Source organism: Ambystoma mexicanum, chromosome 8, assembly GCF_040938575.1.
Source record: "Ambystoma mexicanum isolate Mex_15411 chromosome 8, UKY_AmexF1_1, whole genome shotgun sequence".
In the NCBI taxonomy this organism is placed as follows: domain Eukaryota; kingdom Metazoa; phylum Chordata; class Amphibia; order Caudata; family Ambystomatidae; genus Ambystoma; species Ambystoma mexicanum.
Window position 1 is genome coordinate 1,042,792,783 of NC_090929.1, and position 18,946 is coordinate 1,042,811,728.

Genomic DNA, 18,946 nt, shown 5'->3' on the forward strand with positions numbered 1-18,946 from the left:
GAACTCCTGAACTGGCCTCATGAATAGGCGACAGTTGGCCACCAGATGTATGCAGGATGCCATGGCCCCTAGGACCGAAACGTATTTTCTCACTGAATGCTTGGTGTTTCGCCATAGTCGACTCGCCAGTTGATTGAGTTTTGAGATTCTGTCGAGGGAAGGCTTCACTAGCCCCAACTGGGTTTTGAACTGTGCCCCCAGGAACACCAACGTTCTCGATGGCCTCAGCGAGGATTTTTTGAAGTTTATGGCAAATCCCAGCCGTTGTAGAAGCTGCATGGTGGCTTGCAAACTTGTGTTGGTCGACGCTGGGGAGGATCCCCTTACCAGCTAGTCGTCGAGATATGGGTATACATGGTGGCCTTGCCTTCTTAGCTAGGCCGCCACTGGGGCCAGGCATTTCGTGAACGTTCTGGGGGAGGTTTTGAGCCCAAAGGGAAGAACCGTGAACTGGTAGTGAGTCCACCCTATCACAAACCTCCGGAACTTCCTGCGTTCCCGACACATTGGAATATGGAAGTACGCGTCCTGCAAATCCAGGGACGCCAGAAAATCCCCTTCTTGAACGGCTCGGATCACTTCCTGGAGCATGAGCATTTTCAATTTTAGGCTCTTTAAGGACTTGTTGAGATTGCATAAGTCTAGAATGGGATGCCATTTTCCGTTTGGCTTTTTCACGACGAAGTATCTTGAGTAAACCCCTTGACCTTTCTGTGTTGCTGGAACTAATTCTATCACACCTTTTGCTAACATGAGTGTTACCTCTTGTTGCTGTACCCTCAGATGGGAATGAGCGACGAACGCAGGTGGAATGTGCGGCGGGCTGCGCTTGAATTGTAGAGAATGACCTTTCCTTATTGTGTCCAGCACCCATTGATCTGTCGTTATTCGTTCCCATTCGTCAACATAGGCCGATACTCTTCCCCCCAGAACGGTGTGTTGCTCGTCATTGCTGATCTTTATTTTGCTTCTCTCTCGATTACGACGGATAGGATGGTCTCTTCCTGGAGGTCTGGAAGTTCCGGCGTCGGATTGCTGTTTGGGAAGCACGCCTGTATCCCTGGGAGGGGTATGCCGACCTACTGAAGGATCTGTCTCCAGACGCGGAGAATCTGGAATTACCTGAAGCCCCTCTAAAGGGACGAAAAGACTTGTAGCTTCGGCCACTCTGGAGGGCACCCAATGAACGTGCCGTGTCCGAGTCCTCTTTCATTCCCTTTAGGGCCTCATCTACTTTCTCTCCGAATAGAAGGTCTCCCTCAAAGGGCATATCTAATACTTTGTATTGTACCTCCGGCCTGAAGTAGGTACACTTAAGCCATGACTGTCGTCGTAACACAACCCCATTATTGACTTGCTTGAAGCCCGATTCAGCGAGGTCCACCGCAATGTTTATTGCGTGATTGGAGGCTTCCTCACCCTCTCGGACAAGTAACATCGCCGTCTTCCTATGCTCTTCCGGAAGATGATCCAGCAACGGAGCCAGCCTGTGCCACATTTCTCTGTCGTATCTGGCTACAATAGCCAGAGAGTTTGCAGCCTTTACTGTAGTTGCTCCCACAGATAGCACTTTTTTGCCAAAGGCATCCTGACGTCTTGCCTCGTTTTCAGGCGGAGTCGTGCACTTGTGCTGGGCCTTCGCTTTCCTCGCCGCCGACACCACCGATTCAGGCGTTGGTTGGGAGGATAAGCACTTGGGGGTAGACTCTGGAGCCTTACATTTTTTCTCAAGGCGACCTTTTACCGCCGGTTCCGAAAAGGGGTGACGCATTGTCTGCAAACCCTCCTTCCACACGTGATCTAGTATGGGTATTGAAAACACCGACCTCCTTCTCTTACCCATGTGGTCGAAAAGAAAACAGTCCTTCTGTTCTTCCTGGGACAAACCGAATTCCTTACATGCCTTCTCCATCATAGAATGGAATGATGCAATATCATCCGGGGGAGACGGGTGAGCCGGGCTCCTTGGGGTTTCTAACTCCACCTCTGATTCCCAGGCTGGATCCCTGGAGGGGGATGAGGAGATATCCGACATGGCTCCCCTGTCAGACTCCGAATCTGGCAGCTCACCTTCCTCTTGGGGTGCCTGGGGTGCTGAGACTGACGTGCGTACGTGAGTCGGTGGACGGGACGGGCCCGGCTCGTCGGCGGGTGACTGTGGCAGGTTTACCTGAGGTAGTCTCTGGCCCAACGACTGTACTAAAGACTGAAGTGTGGACAGAATCTCCAACGACAAAACAGACTGAGGATTGAGAAGAGGGGCAGACACCGGAATTCCGGATCCCCTCGTCGACGACTTGTCAACCACTCGTAGCCCGAGGTCTGCCGGGCCAGCTATTTCCCCGCTCTCGTCCTCTCCCGAGGACAGCAACACTGCCTGTTCCTGTAGTAAAGTATCCGGAGGGATCGGATCAAAAACTTCAGGCCTCCAGGCTTCCTGTAGAACCTCCGTCGACGAGGCCACCGTCGCAGTCGTTGTCGGTGGGACGGTAGATACCACATGCGTCAGTGGTAGGGAGGAGGCCGATGACTGGACCGCCGTCGATGACGGTGGCTTAGCAGGTGGTTTAGGCGGTCCCGCCTTTTCTGCACTTGGCCTGCTTTTACTCGACTCTCGACTCGTGGTCGATCTATGGTGATCGCCCGAGGAGGATTTCAGCCTTTCCTTGTCATGCTTTTTTGACGAAGATGACGATTTTCTCGTCGAAGATTCTCCAGCTGAATGACTCCGAGATGACTCTTTCTCCGCCGGTCGAGATTTCTTCGCCGGTGGTTCCGACGATACAGCGCGGTGTGATGTTTTTGCCGATTGTGTGGAGCCTACCTCCGAAGGGGGGTATGCCCCCGCTCCATCATTCAACCATGCCACCAGTCGTCGATTTCGGTCTTTGAGGGTCTTTTGAGAAAACCCTTTGCATATGTCACAGTTATCAGCCGAATGATGAGGGTGGAGACAGTATATACAATCCATATGTCCATCCCCCTCGTAAACTTTTTTCAAACCGCACCTCGCGCACGGACGGAACAGCGCCTTTCCCGACATGAAGGAAAGATTCACCTAACTCCAAGTACACAACCTTGTACAAAATAGTAAGACGACGCAAGGAGATCCCACTACTTTGGAGACGGTTGAAATCTGAAGGGAGCCGTGGGGGCGGGGCTTTTATACCGCAACATCCTGCGGGGCATGCGTATGCGGGCCCCAAAAGGACATAGATAGGACACAAAAGTGTCAGAAGTTTTCCTATAGGAAAAGGCTATATATGTGTACCGAGGGGTCCCAGTCTGACGACGGGGAATATTCTAAGCATGTGAATCCATGAAAGATCCAATGCTGGAGAAGGTTAATTACACTGTAAAACCCCAATTTAATGTTGGGGACTTCAAGTTCCATAATTACCAGAGTACTGGGAAGAGGACTGCAGAGGTACAAGACTGCAGGTTGCATTCAATGAGGAGGAATGACCCACACCTGAGGAGGACTGAGGCATTGAAAGCCTCTTCAGGTGCAGGCCATTTGAGAGGGAAGTGAAGGAGAAGGCAAAGGCAGTAGCAGCGAGTGGAGCAGTTTAATAGCCTCCACGTGGCAGCAGAAGCCAAAGGAAAACTGGAGCAGAAACGCCAGAACCTCAGCAGGGTGTAATTGAGGTGCAGGTCCAGAGCGGGTCTCCAAGGCTCAAGTTTGCAGTTGTAGAGCTCACACAGCAGAAGGCGTGTGCAGCTTTTCCCACTGTCAGACAGCACATGAGTCGGAGGAGTTCCGCTTTGCTGTGGGAGCTGGGAGAGCTCTCAAACTGACAGACACGAGCGGGAGGCCATGCAGAGGAGATTGCTGGGCTGCGCTGGGAAACGCAGACAAAAGACTGGCGGAAGCGAGGTGCACGGACGCCCATGCCAGACCCAGTGAGTTCAATGTTACATTGCGATACCAAAGCGCTCCGTAACGATCCGCTTGCTGCGTCCAGGCGATTGAATCAAAATTGAGATTAACTAAGTAGTGTTAAAGCGGAAAAAGTTCCCTTCTGAATATCGAACGAATACAAAGCAGACCTACTTCTAATGTGAATCACGCTGATGTGAGAATGCGCAGAAGGCAAAGTAAGAACTGGATAATCATACCAGAGGTGTGATTGTGACATTGTGGGGCAAAGTGAGAGCCAACTATCAGAAGGGGCAATATTTGTATGTCGAACAAGACACATTGTGGAAGGAAAGAGAAACCATAATTGCCAAAACCAAAAGAGAAATAAAATAAGGCAATTACAAAAGAACCAACATTGCCCAAGCCAAACAAAGGAGATTAAGATATTGAACAATGATACAGATTGTTGCCCCTCTACAAAAGCGATCTTAAAGGAGAGTGGTTCAAGGCCACATTGTCCAAGTCAAGGAAGTGTGAAAGCTGATGAGAATTCTTATCAGTAGTTGGTTGACAGAAAAGGGGAGAAACAAGAATGGCAGCAGGCAGGCTGCCCTTCTGAGAAAAAATATTCAGAGGGAGAGGAGCATAAACTGCAAACAGTGTGGAAGATACACAGGCGCACCAGTGTAGTTCGTGTACCCCCTCAAAACAATGCATATGTTTAAAATGTGTGAAACACAAGACAAGACATTGCTAATATGTTTACTCTTTACCAGTAGCTACGAGTAGTAGTTGGTTCTTGCCTGGCAGGAGAGTACACCAGGTCAGGAAGTGTTGTGGTACGTTGATCTGTGCTGGCAAGGGAGCAGTACAGAGAACATTGTTGTAACAATTCTGGCAGATGAATGGACCAGTTGGAAGGTATTGAAGTACTGTGGTTCATAATCTGGAAGCAGTTGGAAAAGCACTGAAGTGTCTTGGTGAATTAAAGCATAAGCATCCTGACAAATTGATAATATTGAAACAAGAATTGTATGAACTACTACAGAAGTTCATAACATTGTCAACTAAGTGGTTTTCGAGTACTATGGTTGAAATCTGATAACTGACAAAGCAAAGGGTGTCTCACTTGCTAGTCCCCAGAGCGAGATACCTCTCTCTGTCCCTCTCTCCCTCCCTCCCTCCCTTCAACTCCCCAGGCATCGCCTTTGGAGCCAGACCCTGGGGGTGGACCAGTGCAGGAGAATCACCTGGGTGGGGGATTTTTCAGGGAGTAAGGGTGAAGCAACCGATGGTGAAACACAGTATCCCCCCTGCCTTCCCGTGCCCATACCCCATCCTATTTTATAGGATTTTCCAATGTTCCAACCTCCCCCCCCCACCCTTTTCTACACAAACACTGGCCGGGCAGGACGGAGAGTAAAAAGGCTAACACTTGCATATCTCATTGGACATGTCCCGTTAATAAGGTCAGGCAAAGTCAGGCTTTTGACCTTAATCACATACATCCGATACCCAGTAGATCCCCCCACACGGATAAAAGGAGGAACATTGAGACACAATCTGAGCAAGGTGAGACACAAGGAGCAGCAGATCTTCCGGGGGAAAGGCAAGCCCATTGGAGCAGGACGACCGATCGAGGGACCAGAGCGAGGGGTAGAGAAACCCTGAAGATCCCTGCAGGAGGTCATTGCCTCTGGGAAACCGTGAAGGATACGCGGAGAAAGCCAAATCCCAGACAAGAAGAAGCCTGCATTGTGTTTCGAGGACGTCAGCACCCTCCTGGGTGAACGGCACAGTTGGGGAGGCAAGGCCAAGCCTGTGGTATCAACCTTGACTCGTGAATCAAAGCTGCAGAGAAAAGAAAAGGAATGCCCACAACCGGTGAGTTAGCGAAAGACATGAAAGGCCAGTTTGTGTTAAGGAAAGATTGAAGCCGCAACAGTGTATCTCACAATTGAAGGTTGCGTGCGTGATGAGACGCAAAAGAAAGCAAACCAGTAGTGAACTTTAAAGTTACCAAAACTGTGAAGCCAGAGTAGCAGAGTGGTCCGGCGAAAGGAAATCGCCCACTCAAAAGTCTGTGCGAAATGTTTGATGTCTTGTAAGTGAACGAACTCTGAAATGCGCAATGGTCAAGATTAATCCCGTCGAAAGGAGAAGATAAAAGGTGATTGCTTTAAGAGAATCTTTGAACTTTTCCGATTATGTTGTGGAACTACCAAAAGACACTGGGGCAAATACAATAAGGGAGAGCTGAAGTGAAAATCGAAGTGGTCCTGCGGAGGTCTATGGAAAAAGCCTTGCACACTCATAAGTCTTCGACATCAGTGAAAGATCCACGTTGAATCAGGTACTTTTTGTTGAATGGTCCGAGCCTGACTGAGGGAGACCTACGTGAACTGTTGATACCTTGAGAGGTCAATGTCCAACAGAGGGAGACCAACGTGAACTTTTGTTGAACTGTGAAAGAACCTTTGGTGAACTGAAAATAAGTGACTTTAACGTGAAGGCCAAGTGGGCCTCGACCCACCTTTTGAACTGCCTTTTTTTTGATAACCTGAGCCAGAGTGTGTCATCCTGTCTACGGGGGCCGCCTTACTATGTGCTGTCCAACATGGGGAGGAGAGCTGACTCAGCTACCTAGATCCTTTATGCTATAACACCGACTTTCCTTTGCATACACATTCCCCTTTACAACATTTTTGTATAAGTGATAGGGCAGGCATTAGGTTTATTTTAGTAAAGGCTATTTTGATTTGACATACACTCACTAGGACTGTGTTTTCTTTATTATTTGATGGTAGAGACTACTCCCATCATAGCTATAAGGAAAAGTAGGAGTTTTCCCAAACCCCAAGAATGTAATAAAGGGTTTGAAACTTGCAGCTCTTGTGTCAGTGTCATACTTGTGATACCATGCCTCCCTTACATAACAAAGACCTTCTTATTGAAACCAATGAAGAAAGAAATTATGATAAGGTGAAGACGACGTTTGTTAAAAAGGTTTTGCTACAAAGAGAAGGGAATTTGGTTGTACACTTGTGAACTACTGGTGGAATACTATCTTGGAACTTTTACTAACGCTGTGGAACAAAGAGACATGAAATGGAACTGTTTTAATAGACATGATTTCCTGAACTTTTGTTTGGAAAATTGAAACCAAATCCTGCTCAAGTCTGGGGAAGGGGAATTCATCCAGATTAGAAGGATAAACTATTGTCTGTGGCCTGAAGATAACTATTGCATTGGTTATTACTGAACTGCCCTATTTGTTAAGTTGTGTATGTTCAAGTGTAAGGGACAGAATCCTTTTGTTAGAGTGTTCGCTTTAGTTTGAGGCAGGGAAATCCGTGTCAGGGTAGGGATAGTAAGGCGTTTATCCAACCCTTTTAAGTTGATAAAACAGCATCTTTTGAAAAACATTCACAAAAGATGTCTGCCTCAAATTTCTGACTGCTCATATTTCCTTAGCGGTCCGGCAACCTCTGCTTCTTGGCTTTCCGTGACTCACGTCAGCTGAAAAAGGAACTCTCCTGGCTCCCACGGCTCTCTGGTATTCCACTGCACGACCTATGCAGCTGCGATTCTCAGGGGGAAAACCGTGCTCAAAGCTTCCCGCTGCACAACCTCTGCATTTAAGGTCTTGGAAAGAGGCGACCCACTCAGGACCGACATCCATTCGCCTCACAACAGTGACCCCAACGTCTCTTCTCTCCTCTAACTTCTGCTTCCATGTGGAGGTTCCACAACTATTCCACCTCCAGCTGCTACTCTCCTTCTCTATGGCCTGCACCCGAGGGGGCTTTTTATACAAGTCTCCCTCAGGTGAGGGTCATTATTACTAATAGGCTGCCACTTGCAGTCTCGTGTCTCTGCAGCCCTCTTATTCGCCCCAGTACTTTGGGAATTGTGGGACTTGGAGCCCAGTGTAAAAATCAGTTTTTCTCACAGCTTCAGTGTTTTAAAGCGCCACAAGGGAAAGAAACAAGGGAGCAAACGGACAATTAAATTGACAATGAATAAAAAGAAAACTAACAGCAGTCCTACTAGGCCTTGTGACATTCGGAGCAAGCAAGCGCAGTGAAAGAAAGAGGAAATTAAAAGGGGGAGGTGGCGTGGGGGTAAGTGCTATTAGGGCCCCAGAGGGGAGGAAGTGCCAGAGGTGCCCGTAGGGCGGCGGGGGGCTAGGCAACAGCTAAGTGCATGGGCGGAGACATCCAGGCGGAGAGGGAGTACTACTGCCCAACAGGTTATGTTAAGCATATTTATAAAGCACACGTTCATCAAAGGTGGCATGGCGCTGCAGGAGGAGAGGGGTCAGTGTATACGACAGCCACAGAGCTAACACAGATGATATTTTGATGCTTTTCTGAAGGCAAAGTGGTTTTCCAAGTTTTTCAGGTGCAACGGCAAGCCATTCCAAAGTCTGGCTGCTGCAACAGAAAAAGCACACCCACCACAGCGGGAGCGCTGGAAAACAGGAACAGCAAGTAAACTGGCTGTTGCAGAGCGCAAAGAACGCATCGGAAGGTAACGCGTAAACATGGCGCAGAGATATTCAGCCATTTGGGCCTGAAGAGCGCGATGAACCAGACAGTTTTAAAAACAATGTGCTGGGCAACCGGTAGCCAGTGCAGGGACCGCAACACTGGAGATTTGTGGGCACCAAAAGGAGAGCTGGTGGCGAACCGGGCAGCCATGTTCTGTAGCCGTTGAAGCCGCTGGATAAGTCCCTTAGGTTGAGTTAGATAAAAGGAATTACAATAGTCTAAGCGATTGAGCACAATCGCAGCCACAACAGGACGATGGAGATGAGCAGGAATTAATAGGAGAACCTTCCTAAGAATTCATAGATGATAATGCCCTGCTTTACAAACAGTGGCAACCTGGGACTCCATGGAAAGAGTAGCTGAAATTATTAGCCCTAGATTCCTCACTTTGTAGGCTGGGCCCGGGAGGGGACCCAAGGAAGCAGGCCAGAAAGAAGACATCCAGAGTGAGGGGTCGGGAGGGGATCCCACCACGAGCACCTCAGTCTTGTCCTCATTCAACTTCAGCCAGTTGTGGTTCATCCAATCTTCCACGGCTGTCAGACATCCCCTCAGGCACTACGACATCTCCGCCTGATCAAGGTCTAATCGGATCAGGATCTGAGTGTCGTCAGCATATGAGTAACATTTGACGCTGAAGGAACGGATGAGACACACAAGAGGCCATATGTAAATATTGAAGGGAATGTGGGACCAGACGGAGCCTTGAGGAACACCACAAAGGAGAGAAAAAAAAGATTAAAGAAACGGAGGAAGTGAGAGAATTTGAATTCTATTGGCCAGGAAGGAGGTGAAACAGGCGTGGACCTGGCCTGAGATTCAGACTTGTGCCAGGCGGTCGAGCAGGATGGGGTGGTCGACAGTGTTGAATGCCGATGATAGGTCTAATAAAATCAGGGCCCCCACCCCTCCTGCATCAACCAGCCTGGCCATGTCGTCCAGAACTGAGACCAGGACACACTTAGTCTCCCGACCTGGCCTGAACCCAGATAGGGCAGAATCGAAAAGTCTAGTAGACTCCATAAAGGATGAGAGCAAGGGGGAAACAGATTTGAGAAGTTTCATGAGAAACGGAAGAAGTGAAATAGGGCAGTAGTTTGATGACACCAAAGAATCAAGTGCAGGTTTTTTAAGCAATGGGATCACTGTAGCGGCCTTGAGTTCGGAGGGGATAGAGCCGGTTTGACAAGAAGTATTCACTGCAGCAGTGATCTCAGCAAGCAGTTAAGTGCAGAACAGGGGAAGAGCACCGGACAGGCGGGTGTGGGCCCAAAGGGCAGTGCAGGAGGAACAATGGGGGTGATTGGGCAGAAGGCCAGGACCCTATTGGACTCACGAGGGACCAGGCCGTCAATCTCAGCGACAAAGGGGATGGTTAGTACGGGAGGAGGAGAAGGAAGGAGCAGTATAAGAGAAAGATCTTGAGCTATTTGTGGAACTTGAGGTATTCCGGTTCAAGACAGAGAGAGGGAGGCTGTTCCATAGGAGGGAGCCAGCTGAGGAGAGAGATCTGCCCCCAGCTATCTGCTTGGAGAAGCGTTTGATCGGCAGAGAGTTGGAGCCAGAATATCAAAGGGATCTGCAAGAAGAGTATTTAGTGAGAGAGAGTTGCAGGTAGCGTAGTCCCAGGCCCCTGACAGCCTTGTGGATGATGCAGAGGGTCTTGAATTTGATTTTTGAAGCAACCGGGAGCCAGTGGAGAGATTTTAGAGCCAAGCGATACGATCTCAGGGCTTGAGGCCAAGGATAAGTCTCACAGACGTATTCTGGATCAGTTGAAGAGGACAGAGCGAAGAAAGAGGCAGATTGAGAAAGAGGCATATTGAGGAAGAGGCTGTTACAGTAGTCTAGCCTGGAGAGGACCATAGCTCTAGAGACATTAAGCTTCTGGGGGAAGGTGAGGAAAGGGAGAATGCCTCTAAGAAGTTGCATCTGAAAGTGGGCCTTCTTGGCAAGGTCCAGGATGTGAGGAGTAAAGGAGACGGAGGAGTTGAAGATGACCCTGAGGTTTCTGGCCTCAGTGGAAGGAAACGGAGGTGAGCCCTCGATCTCCTCAGAGAAAGTTGTAAGAGAGCGTTTCCCATTCCTCCTGACCTGCCCCCCCCTCATGTGATCCTCCCGCAGAACACCACCCCCAGGGTCAGGATCAGAAAGTGTCTGCCTTTCCTTGGCCACATGAAAAGGGTCAATGGCAGGTTTTCTGGGGGAATCGTCTCTGATTCATCACAGCACACTACAAATACTGCAAAAATGGTAGTAAACATGTATCTGCTGCCACCAGCTTGTCTTTAGGCACTTATAAAAGTAAACAAAACTCCCCAGTGTCATACAAACATATTCCCACTGCACGACATTGTAAGATGGTGTGCGCTCTTAAAAAGTTTCTTTGTACTGACAGTCTGAAGAACTGATCAGTTTCCCCGTGACAAATGAGCAAAAGGACAGGGGAGTGAAGCTGAAGGCTTCACTTCCATGTAAAAAGTCAGGACAGGTTCAGAAATGAAAGAAAAAATGTTGGGTGTGTGGAGGGGTGCATAGAATAGAGGGAAAGTTGCCTAAAAGAGAAACCTTTCCCAAAAACCCATAAAATGTACATGGCTGTAACCAACCTTCAGAATGGCAGGTGGAGGCAGACGGGCTTTTAGCTTCTCATCTTTACCGACGAGGATAGAAGCGATAATCTGGCAAGCTTTGGCTCGGTCAAAGAAAGTGTCTTTTAATGTCAGGAGGTAAGCACCTGTGAATGCAAAGTCAGTTAGTTGCCATCAATAAAATTCAACAGGAGTTCAGCATTGCATAATAAAAATATTTGAGACACTGCAGACTGCTGCATCCATACACAGTGTGACAGCGGCTTAATAAAGCATGCCCCGCAGCTCTACTCAAACAACGGTCCCACGACAAGGACAAAATGGCTAGCCCAACGCCAGACAGAAAAGATAAAATACAAAAATGGGTGAATCCAAAAGATACATACCCCAGTAAACAACTGCACACAGCCAGGAGGGAAAAAAAGCACAGACCTGGCAAACATAAGCACACTGCCCACAAGAATGTACTACGGTGCATGAAGGATAGCAAGAACATAGCATGGAAAGTTAAAGTACAGACCTGTCAGGAAATCCTGAATAGCAGCAATCAGAGGCTCCCCATTTCTTGGTGTTACCAGATTCGATTTAGTCTGTGAAAAGAAAGACTATGAAGGGTTAGAGCTTTCTCCTCTTTATTGCATTGCATTCTGGTATAAAGTTTCCTCACAGACTATTAGCTATCTAGAAGAAAACATCTCCCAGACTCATTTACACTGCATGTGATGGTTTCTTCACTCATTCAGCATCTACTATATGCCTTAAATACTACATACAGGCAAAGATCTCCCACTGAAAAGTCAATTTTATATTTTTGGGACATATTACCATATGTGAGACAGTTGCAGTAACAAAATGTTTTACTGTGATTTAATGTGCACGCCCCTCCCACATGCTGAAACCGTTTCACCAATGTTGTTGAGAGGGCACTCAGTGTGAGACTGTGCGTTTTTGCCCTTTTGTCATCTCCTAATGGGGCACATGGCTCACTTTTTCTGGCCCTTTGCTGGTTCTTTACCTTTATTTAGGTTAAGATGTTAGGCCTTTTAAGACCCTAATGTGCAGTTGTGGGTACAATCCAATTTCGGAATGGGCCTAGGCAGTTGCAAATTTTTACTGTTTGTATACATAGTTGTTTATGGATTGCCTGTTTCAATTTGTACTCTGCACAAAGAACAATATAGTTATGCGGAGTTTTATGGGAAGGTGTCTGCGGTTATATCTGGGCACATGCAACATAGAGCTTGTTTAGAATGTTATACCTTATTAATTCAACACCCACCCCCATTAAAACAAGAGCTTCAGCCTTGGCCTCCTCAGTCTGAGGGAGATGGAGGTTCATCTCATCCCCATCAAAGTCAGCGTTGTATGGAGTGCAGACACATTCATTGAACCGGAAGGTCCTGTGTGGCTTCACCCGGGCCTGCAAAGACAACAGCACAAATATGAGGTGATGACAAGTAACTCCGTTTAAGATACACATTAAACATCTTTAAAAGCCATGAGGTAGTGAACAGAAGCATTGGACAGCGGTAGTCAAAGAGGCCTGAAAGACAACCTGAAAAGCAAAACAGACCACAATGGATCTTCCATTCCCTTCCTACCAATGCCTTCTGTGATATCCCTTCAGTGATAGGACAGCAAGTAAATGAGGTCACATGAAGTAACAGAGCAACTTATGGGGAAGGGAACAAGGACAAACCAATTACTTTTTTTGAGTGATGAAGCCCCTTACCTTACACTGGGGACAACCCCCAATGGAGTAGATTAAGGGATTGAGGTAGTACATGGAGCGTCCTCTGGTCACCCCACTACATACCCATCATAAGGCAAGGGACAGTCGGTTGGATAACAACAAGAACAGCAGCCCTGGACACCCAAATGGTGCCCTGGCTCAAGAAAAGTCACCAACCCACACATTTACAACAATCCTAGGTACAAAGTTTTAACAGAAGGCCTAACACACCAACTCTTGAAGACAATGCAAGGGTTTTTATTAAAGAAATTGAAAAGAGGATTGCTAAGGGCCATCCATATCGATCTAGTCGGTACTGGGTGGATTCCTCGCTTATCCAGGTATCCCTCAACCCCAAGATGGTCACTAGAAATATGCATCACCTACACCCTCTGAGGGTCCCCACCAAATATTCTATTTGGGGCATGGGGTAAGCTTTGAATTTTGAGATTTCATTTACTATTCGAAAGTATATACAGAATCTCAAACTGTTGTCAGGAATCGGCACCAGCATGATCGGAGAAGACCACTCACAGCATTTTCTTTAACGCCGCCTTGACTATCTTCTTCCTGGCCTCTGGGAGTCGGTATAGTTTTAATCGGAGGACTACTGGGGTTGTAGTGGTGCACAGTGAATCTTATGCACCACCCATCTTACTTTTCCCAGCTTTAGAGAGCATACATCTGGGTAGCTTCCTCGCAACTCAACCAATTCTTTGTGTCTTAAGGTGGGGTGACCTGGTGACATGAGCTGATAAGGGAGCCACCTGTGTGTTGTGTTTGTAAAGGGCTAGGAGTTATGGGTTGCTGTTCTCTCGCTAGGCTTTCAGCTCGTTCGTTGATAGAGTCTGGATGGTTTTATTCCATCAGCCTGAGGGACTTTATAAGTGAGGTGAGACACAACCAAAGTGATCACCTTTTGTCTGCGCTATCTCGCCTATAGCTTGTTTTGGGTGTTGGGTAGTAGGACCAGGACTTTGTCCCCTACTTGAAAAGTGCATAACTTTGCATTTTTATTGTACGCCTTGTCTTGGCGGGCCGGTCCTACTTGAAGGTGATCTTTGACCAGGTCTTGAACCTTCTCCATTTACTCCCTGGTGCACTGTACCATTGGGTGATAGATTTGTCGACTCACATGCCCTTTCCAGTCTTCTTTCATAACGTCCGGCACATCCCGTGTTTCAGCCATACACCAGAGAATCTCAGATAATTGCTGCGTCTTTTCTCACAGCAAAAAGGGCCCAGTTCTTCTCATTTCAGCGACCAACCTCCTTAGAATGAGCTCAAGTCCGCTGGTCTGAGGGTGGTACATTGACATGCTCAGGGTATTCATTTTCATTAGGTCCTTCATCTCACCCATCAGCTTAGACATGAAACTACTACCTTGGTCAGTGAGTAACTGTCGCGAAGCAGACTCTGGTGAAGAATGATATGAGCACCTTGAGGATCCCCTTGGTGCTGTTCTACAAGGGAAAAGCCTCCAAATACCTGGTGGCATAACCCAATATCAACAGGATGTGCTTTTTTCCTGTCTTTGAGGGCTCCAGTGGCCCAACCATTCCCATGCCTATAATGTAAATGAGATTTCAATGCTAGGCAATGGCTGGAGGGGGAGTGTGGGCACATCATCCAGTGAGGTCTTACGGCATGTGGCACAGAATTATTTGACCATGGCATACTATTCGGGCTAGTAGAATCAGCAGAGGATGGTTTTCTGCATCTTCTCTAGGCTTAGGTGTCTGGCCGTTAGGTTGGAATGGGCTAACTTCGTCATCGCCTTACAGAATTACTTTGGGACCAGGCCTGCTAATGGTTGGTAACGTTTTCCTTGGGTTTGCACCCCCTCGGTATAGGAGCCCGTTCCTGTCAATTAAATGGGTGGTGCGAGTGATCTTCAGAGTTCGGCTCTCAGCTTCAGAGACTAAATTCTTACGAGCTAGTTCCAGATGGGGAACGGGTTCAGGGGCTACTTGGAGGCGAGAGTCTTTTCTTTGTGCCTCGGCCATTTTCCCCAAACCCAGCTTCTTCTTTCTCATCAAGATCTTCCACTTCTTCAATCTCTGGCACCTAGAACCTTTGCATAGCAAATGAACTATGAGCTGGCTGGGTTTTAGGACATAGGACCACCTACACGGTCATCATCAATGTCTACCGCAATGGTACCATCATGGTACAGGGTCCTCAACCCAACCTTCTACCTTTTGATAGGCTCCTCCCCTGCCTTATCAACCTCCCATCTCCTTCAGTATCCCTGGCTCCCCTGCCAGCTGTGACCACACTGGCTCCCTTGGTGCCTCCAAACCATCCTTCTAACCTAGTCATGGCCTCCTTGCCACCACTCGCCACAATGATAACCTTGTCAGCCTCCTCCTCTTTGATGAACCTGCCACCCACTAACACCATATCTGGGGCTCCCTTGCCCCCTGCAGCCCCTCCTGCACTGGTTCCCTTTTCAACCACTGCGGTCCCGGCTCCCTTGCCGGCCTTGGCTCCTCCTCCCCCTTCCACCTCTGTCCCTCAGGCACTCTCACACCACTCATGGGGAGATCACTCCCCTGCTCCCCCTCCACCCTGTAAGTCTTTCACAGATGGCAATCTGCTCCACATCGCTAGGCTTAACACTCGTTCAGCTGTCAAACACTCCTCTGACATCTGCAACCTCCTTGAACTTTTGGATCTTGATGTTCTTGCCCTCACTGAAACATGGTTCAAGGATAGCCCTGTCACAAGTTTTGACACACTTCTCCCAGAAGGCTACAAGATACTCTCTCTGTCTAGACCAAACAGACCAGGTGGGGAAGTAGCAATGTTCTTCAATGAGTGGATCCCTTGTCTGTCATTCCCACTCAGGCCTATTCATCCTTTGAGTGCCTGGTGTGCAGGCTCTCCCTCTCTCATAGCTCTTCACTCCTGCTGGCCACCTATCGGCCACCTGTTCAACCCTCCCTCTTCCTTTCGGAATGGGCTTACCTGGCCTCCTCTCTCCTTTCCTCCTCTTCTCAACTCTTCCTACTGAGTGATCTCAACATCCATCTTGACTCGCCCGATTCCTCAGGACCTTTCCTCAATCTTTGCGAATAACTCTCTTTCCAGCTTACCCTCTGGCCCAACGCACACCACTGGCCACACCTTGGATGCTTTCATCTCAACTGACAGGCCTCTATCTATCCATGTCACTACTTCTCTCTCCTGGACTCTCTTCTCACTTGAAGCTCTCTTCTCCTCTTGCATCGGTAAGCCCGACACTGCCAACTGTCTACAAGGTCATTCAACCCATGACAAGTGTGAGTAGCTGCCTTTGCCTCCACCTACTCTGCTCCTTCTACTCCTGTGGCTGACTCCCACCCTGACACAGCCCTCTCTAACTTTTACCTCTCCGTTTCCAACACTCTTGATATTCATGCCCCCGTCATGAGGGTACGACTGAAGCCTACCAAAAAGTACAACTCTTGGTACATGGCAGCTGAACGTAAATGGGATTCCTCGGATGCATCCTCTGACAAACTGGCCTACTGCCTCCTTCAAAGGCATCCGCTCCAAAGGAAATTATAAGTTACTCACCGTAGTGACTAATGTACTCTTAGTCCATAGTCCCCTTTCCTCCATACTGTATGGGCGTCCCTGCCAAGGGACAGGAGACGGAACTTTTTTCACCAGAAAAATCCTTCTTCCCCTTTAAATTTAGAGGCGTGCAGGGGTGCGGCCCACGGAGCATGCGCTGCCCTGACTCCGCCCTCCGGCGCCACACCTCAGTCCCCATTGACGCGTCGACAATCGATTTAACATTGCCTAAAGACAACAGTATTATTAGGGGGGAGGTTGGTGGGACGCATGCAGGAAAGGGGACTATGGACTAAGAGTACGTTAGTCACTACGTTGACTAACTTATAATTACTCTTATATCCCGTCCCCTTTTCTCCACACTGTATGGACGATTACAACTGAATGTAGCCCCAGGGTAGAGAGGAGACCCTCCTTAAGCATATAGGTTCCTGAGAACCGCCTGTCCAAAGGCTGCATCAGATCTAGAGCCGGCATCGAAACAGTAATGCTTACAGAAAGCCGAGGGAGAGGCCCAAGTGGCCGCCCTGCTTATGGCTTGCCAAGGGACATGGCGCTGGAATGCGATGGCTGTTGCCTTGGCCCTGACTGCGTGGGCATGCATGTTGGTCGGAAGTGGCTTGTGCTCGCCCTCGTACGCTTCTTTGATGGCAGAGACCATCCAGAGGGATGTGGAACCCTTAGAGGCCTGATAGCCTGGTCTTGAGCCTCCGAAAGTGACAAACGGGGCGTCCGACTTGCAGAAGCCCATGGTCCTGTCCAAGTAGAATTTTAGGGCATGCCTGACATCCAGGCAGTGCAGCACTCTGTGCTTCATCCTTTGGATCGGGGAAAAACGTAGGAAGGACGATTTCCTTATTCAAGTGGAACGCAGACGGAACCTTGGGCAGAAATGCTGGGTGCGTGCGCATGACTACCTTGTCCTTATGAAAGGTGGTATATGGTTCAGAGGCGACCAGCACCTGGATCTCACTGACTCTGCGAGCCGAGGTAAGACCGACTAGTAAAGCCGTCTTGATGGTGACCAGCCTGATGTTCACAGACGCCATGGACTCGAATGGTTGGTGTGCCACGGGGGCCAAGACTATGTTAAGGTCCCACACAGGGTGCGGCCTCTTGGCGGGCGGGTAGAGCATAGCGAGACCCCGTCAGATGTTTGACTATAGGGTTGGAGGAGGAGAAAATGCCCTCCTCCGAGTTCCTAGAAACTAAAGTGTCTACTCTATAGACACTCCCATCCCCTGCACACCATCAACGCTGAATAAATCAGTCAAGAAAACATTCAAGAATATGCAAAAATAAGTCGGTTTACTTTTTCACAATACAAATTTTCCCAAACTTCGTTTTTCACCAATATTCCTACAATAATTCATTAACAAAAATAAAGCAAGTTTCAATGACAAAACATTGATGCCTAAATCAGACATAGAAGATCAATGGTCTCTCCTAGAATTCTTCAGTATGAAGGAATGTAAGATTCAATGTTGTTAGCTCCTCCGAGTTCTTGTAAGCCCCAATGGCTGCAAGGTATGTGCGGCAGGTGTCCACCTGCACGCCTGAATGAGCGAGGTGCGCCGAAAAGGAGAGCATGTCCAAAGTGCACGCCAATGGATCGATACCCTTGGAGTCTGCACAGTGGCAGAATCTGGTTCATTTGCTTTTGTACTGCGCCCTGGTGGCTTTGTTCCTGGTGCCCTATATGATCTCCAGATTGGCCTGGGAGAGGCTTAGGTGCCGAAGCGTTGAGGGCTAGTTTCCCTGGCACAGGATGGATGACTCTGCCCCCCTGCTGTGCCAGAAGATGTGCTGGGCCCATCAAAGGGTGAATCGGGGGCACCTCCGAGAGGCTGAGTAGCTCCGAAAAACATGGCCTGGCCGGCCACCATGGAGCGATCAGAATGACGAGGAGTCAGGGGAGCGGGCGGAAAGGCATAGGCTTTCATGTCGGTCCACTGGAGGTAAAATGCTTCGCCCAGAGAGCCGGGGCCCTGACCTTGCCAGGATGCGACTGGGGACACTTCTTGTTGTACTAGGTGGCAAAGATGGCGTTCAGCTCCAACCAATTGATGTGGTATTCCTGCACCTGTCGAGTCCAGGTGGCGTGGACCGAGAGATCGTCCAGGGTGGCGTCCCAGCGCTTGAGCAAGGAGTCTGTGGTGATGGTGGCCTGCGGAGAGGGCGGACGAAAGGGCTTGCCCGTCCTTAGGTTGTAGTCCCTGGACCACCATGTTAGGTCCGGGTGGAGAGATGGAGGAACGTTGATCATCTCGGATTTCGAGCCCCGCTCCAGATTCCATGAGGCCACGAAGGACCGCTGCCAGTAGGCCCAGAAGCCGGTACCACCATGCCGAGGTCACTTCTCTGCTGAGGAAGTGGGGGGTGGCTTTCTTGATGGCCGAGATTTTGTCCTCCGACGGGAAGACCTTCTCAGAGCAAGTGTCCCAGATGAGGCCCAGGAATGTCAGAGTCTGCGTAGGCTTCAGCTGTGACTGAGCGAGAAGCCCAGATCGTGCAGCATGTTCATAAGGGCATGGGAAGAGTGGCGAACTGCTTCCGGAGATGTAGCCCCGACGAGCCAGTCGTCGACGTATGGGTAGATATGGAGGCACTACGGTCGGAGGAGGGCCGTCACGGCATTCATGAATCT

At 49.0% G+C, this 18,946-nt stretch overlaps 1 protein-coding gene across 1 annotated transcript in view; it reads right to left on the reverse strand.

The window, feature by feature from the left end:
• The window catches only part of POLR3A (RNA polymerase III subunit A), a 1,042,059-nt gene that overhangs the window by 736,754 nt on the left and 286,359 nt on the right, over positions 1 to 18,946 (reverse strand). The window contains exons 11-13 of the mRNA XM_069611006.1: positions 12,286 to 12,426; positions 11,527 to 11,596; positions 11,025 to 11,152 (exon numbers count right to left, since the gene is read on the reverse strand). Coding sequence (XP_069467107.1) covers positions 11,025 to 11,152; positions 11,527 to 11,596; positions 12,286 to 12,426 — 339 coding nt within the window. The remainder of the gene's footprint in view (positions 1 to 11,024; positions 11,153 to 11,526; positions 11,597 to 12,285; positions 12,427 to 18,946) is intronic.